The 3,819-nt window shown below is 73.0% G+C and overlaps 1 protein-coding gene across 1 annotated transcript in view; it reads left to right on the top strand.

Moving 5' to 3' along the window:
* Positions 1-3,669, top strand: part of MNEG_11554 (hypothetical protein) — a gene marked incomplete at both ends in the record, with an annotated part of 7,555 nt that extends 3,886 nt beyond the window's left edge. Inside the window, 7 exons of the mRNA XM_014039974.1 lie at positions 85-288; positions 513-635; positions 920-1,069; positions 1,426-2,194; positions 2,465-2,694; positions 3,136-3,282; positions 3,590-3,669. Coding sequence (XP_013895428.1) covers positions 85-288; positions 513-635; positions 920-1,069; positions 1,426-2,194; positions 2,465-2,694; positions 3,136-3,282; positions 3,590-3,669 — 1,703 coding nt within the window. The remainder of the gene's footprint in view (positions 1-84; positions 289-512; positions 636-919; positions 1,070-1,425; positions 2,195-2,464; positions 2,695-3,135; positions 3,283-3,589) is intronic.
* Between the last annotated feature and the right edge of the window lie 150 nt (positions 3,670-3,819).

Below are 3,819 nucleotides of genomic sequence, written 5' to 3'. Positions count from 1 at the left end.
CCCCCCTCCCAACCGCCTGCTGGCAGCCGGTACCGAAAGCCCGCCAAGCGTCCCCCAACCGCCCCCCAACCGCCCCCAACCCAGACCTGCGGCGGCGCCATCTTCCAGGAGGGCCCCGACGGCCGCAGCCTCTCCCTCATCAGCACCCCCGAGCAGCTCGACACCCTCACGCGCGCCCTCAACCCGCGGGGGCCCAGGGAGGCGGCGCTTCTGGCCACCCTCAGGCGGCGGCAGGGGGAGCTGCTGGCGGAGCTGCGGCCGCCAGACCACCCGCTCGACGTGACGCAGGTGTGTGCACACGCACATGCACGCGAACGTGCGCCAGGCTTGGACGCTTGTACGTGCAAAATTGCACAACCTGTGGGACCCGTTTCGAGGGCTGTTGCGGTGCTTTGACCCTGGGGTGGCCCGCTGCCTTGCGCCACGTGCCGGATGGTGGTGTGGCCGTGGGCGCCGCGCCCGCGGGCGCGCGACTGATGCCACCGTCTTGCTCGCCGCCCGCCCGTCCACAGGTGCCGCGCCCCACGCCGCCGGACGGCGCGCGCCGGCGGCAGCAGTCGGCGGAGGACGGCGAGGGGCGGCAGCAGCAGCGGCAGCAGCAGCAGCAGCGGCTGGAGTCGTATGAAAAAGTCCTGGTGGGAAACTCGGGAAGGGGGCAGCCCTGGGGGAGGTTTGGGACCGGTCGACACGGCCGCGGGGCACAGACGCCGCCGCCGACATGCGCGCGCGCGACGCGCTTGTCACGGGTGCCCCTCCGACAGCCGCCCGCCAGCTGCCCCGTGGGCCCGGCCGCATCATCCAGCAGGGGAGGTCGACCTCCCCTGAGCGCCTGTGGGCACCCCATCCGAGGTGCCAACCGTCAGCCTCATTCCGTCTTCATGTGTGACGACTAACCGCCGCCGGCAACCGACTCCCCCAGGCTGACGCTGACCTGGAGAGTGTGAGGTCCTGTGTGGGGGAGCTGGAGGCGGTGGTGGCGCAGCTCATGGGGGCGGGCGTGCCGGGCGTGTCCTTCAAGGGCTGGCGGCGGCGGCTGGCGGCGACAACGACCACGCAGCAGCTGGCGGAGGTGCGGGGGCGGGCGCGGCGTGGCGGGGAGGGCGGCGCGTGCTCTTGAAGCAGATCGCCGTAGCAGCGGGCGGCGCGCCCTGGCCCCGGCCGCGTCGAGTGCTCTCGACAGCCGCGCCGCATGCTGCGGCCGCGCCCGCGCCGCGTTTACTGCCGGCCCGCGCCCCTTTGCAGGCTGGCGCAGCGCCGCGCTCTTGCCCCGCGCGCCGCGGCCGGCTCCCTTCTCTCTACCCCCCATCCCCCAACGCATCACACCTCCTCATCACGCCCCTTTTCCCTGCGTTCCGACTCGCGTGCCTCCCTCCCCTTGCCCCATTGAACCCCTCTCACACCCCTCTTGAATCACATCCAATCCAGAGCGCTCTCGAGCTGGAGCGGGAGCTGCAGACCATCGGCGAGGGCCTCCTGCCCGGCGCAGATGACGCGTCCCTGGAGCCATTGGTGCGGGAGGCCGAGCTCTACGAGTCAGAGTTCGTGCTGCCAGTGTCAGAGGCCGAGATGCGTGCAGCGCGGGCCGCGGCAGCAGACGCGGCGGACGCCGCGGGGGAGGAGGAGGGGCAGCTGCGGGACGAGGAGGCGGCGGCGGCGGCCGCGGCGGCCGCGGCGGCGGCGGCCAAGGGGAAGGGGGCGAGCAAGAAGGGGAAGAAGGGCGGCGGCGGCGGTGGCGGCGGCAAGGGCAAGAAGGGCGGCGGCGGCGGGAAGGGCAAGGGTGGCGGCGGCGGCAAGGGCGGCGGCGCGGCCGAGTCCGAGTTTGGGGTGGAGGGGGACGAGGGGCAGCAGCTGGGGCCGGCCATGCTGTTTGGCGGCGGCCGCGTGCGGCTCAAGGCGCCCGTGGTCGCGGCCAACGCGGCCATCGTGGCCAGCCACCAAGGCACGCCGGTGAAGCCCCCGCCGCCCACGGTCAAGTCAGAGGAGGCGTCGGTGGCGGCAGGCTGCGGCGGCGCCGCGGCCGCTGGCGGCGGCGTGAAGGAGGAAGGCGGTGCGGGCGGCAGCAGCGGCGGCGGCGGCGGGGCGGGGCCGGCGGAGGGGGCGCTCAAGGCGGAGGGTAGTGGCGGCGGGGGCGACGGCGAGGGCGGTGAGGGTGTGAGGAAGCTGGTGGCACCACTGGAGGAGCTGGATGACTCGGGTGAGTGGGGCCTTGTCACTAATGGTGCACACTGTTCTTGGGCTTGCATCGTTTTGTTGCAAGGGGAGGCGGGGCGCAGCCGCAAGTGCACACGAACGCACACACACACGCACCCACACACACGCGCGCGCGCTTGCGCGCGCAAACACTTGAACACCCGTGCTTCCTCTCCCCCCTTCCTCATACACATGCACACACACATGCACACACACGTGCCCCTACTCCTCCCCACACCCACACCCACACGCACCCGCGGCCCTCCCCCCAAAGACATTGAGGCCGAGGAGCGCTACCGCATCAAGCGCCAGCACGAGAAGGCCGGAGAGCCCGTCCCCCCGCCCCCGCTCCGCCTCTGGCGCTCCCCGCGCGAGCGCGCCGTGTGGCTGCGGGACGTGCGGCGCGCGCTCATCGGCGGCGCGCCGGGCGGCATGGCGTACTGCGCGTCGGCCCTGGCTGACCGCGCGACGCGGCTCGTGCGCGACTGGCCCCTGGGCATGAAGGTGGGGGGGAGGGGTGCGGGGAGGGTTTGGTTGAGACTGGGGAGGAGGGGATGGGGCTGGGGGATGGTTGGCAGCTGCCAGGGTCGCACAGGGGGAGCGGGGTGCACCTTCACGTGTTGGCGCTGCCGGGGCCGGCCGCCTCAGGTCGCGGGGTGCGGGGCCGCCGCCAGCTGTCAGTCTGGGCCGGGGCGTTCTCCGCTGCGCCGCGGCTGCAGAGCCGCCACCCTTCATCACCACGCTGCACCATGCAGCGCGCCGCCGCTGCAGGAAGGGCCAGCATGCGCCGCCAGCGAACGGTGCAGAGCCATGCCCCTTGTCGACTGCTTGCCCCGTGTCAATCCCACACCCGAGCACGCACACACACACACTCATGCACACACACACACACACATACACATGCACAAACCACAAACCACAACCCCACACTGCTCCCCCTCACAGCCCCACAACTGGATGCACGCGGCCGACCGCGCAGCGGCGCTGCGGCGGCGGCGCGTCGCGCTGCTGGGGGCGGAGCGCGTCGTGGCGGAGGAGTGGGCGGCCTGGAGCGATGAGGAGGAGCAGCTGCTGCCCTCAAAGCCCAAAAAGGTGCGGGCGGAGCGGGGGCGGCGCGAGGGGCGTGTCTCAAGGGTTGGGCATACAAGTAGACCCGATAACCGACTGGGGAGGGCGCGTGTCAGGGAGGGCCGCGCCGTCGACGGCCCCCCGGCATGCTTCACACTGTCACCTCAAGCCCGCAGCTGTCTTTCAGCTGCTCCTGCATCCTTCGATGCCTTTACCCCCTCCATCCACACCCACCGCCGCCCCGCACCTTACCCCCACACTATGTACTCCTCAACCCCCTCCCCTTCGCCGCTTGGCGTTTGCTGTGCCACCCGGCCCCCCTCCCTCCCAGTCCGGCCACTTTGACGTGCTGGACCTGGAGGCGGGCCGCGGCCAGCGCACCGCCGCGCGCCGCCTCAAGGAGCTGCTGCAGTCAGAGGGAGACGGCGGCGACGACGAGCCGCCGCCGGCGCCCGCACCCGCGGCCGCGCCCGAAGCGAAGCCGCCGCGCGGCTCGGCGGCGGCCCGCACGGCAGGCGGCAAGCGGCGCAGCGGCGCGCGCAGCGGCAAGGGCGGCGGGCG

Source organism: Monoraphidium neglectum (genome assembly GCF_000611645.1).
Source record: "Monoraphidium neglectum strain SAG 48.87 unplaced genomic scaffold scaffold02799, whole genome shotgun sequence".
Lineage (NCBI taxonomy): Eukaryota > Viridiplantae > Chlorophyta > Chlorophyceae > Sphaeropleales > Selenastraceae > Monoraphidium > Monoraphidium neglectum.
This window is presented reverse-complemented; position numbering and strand designations above follow the sequence as displayed.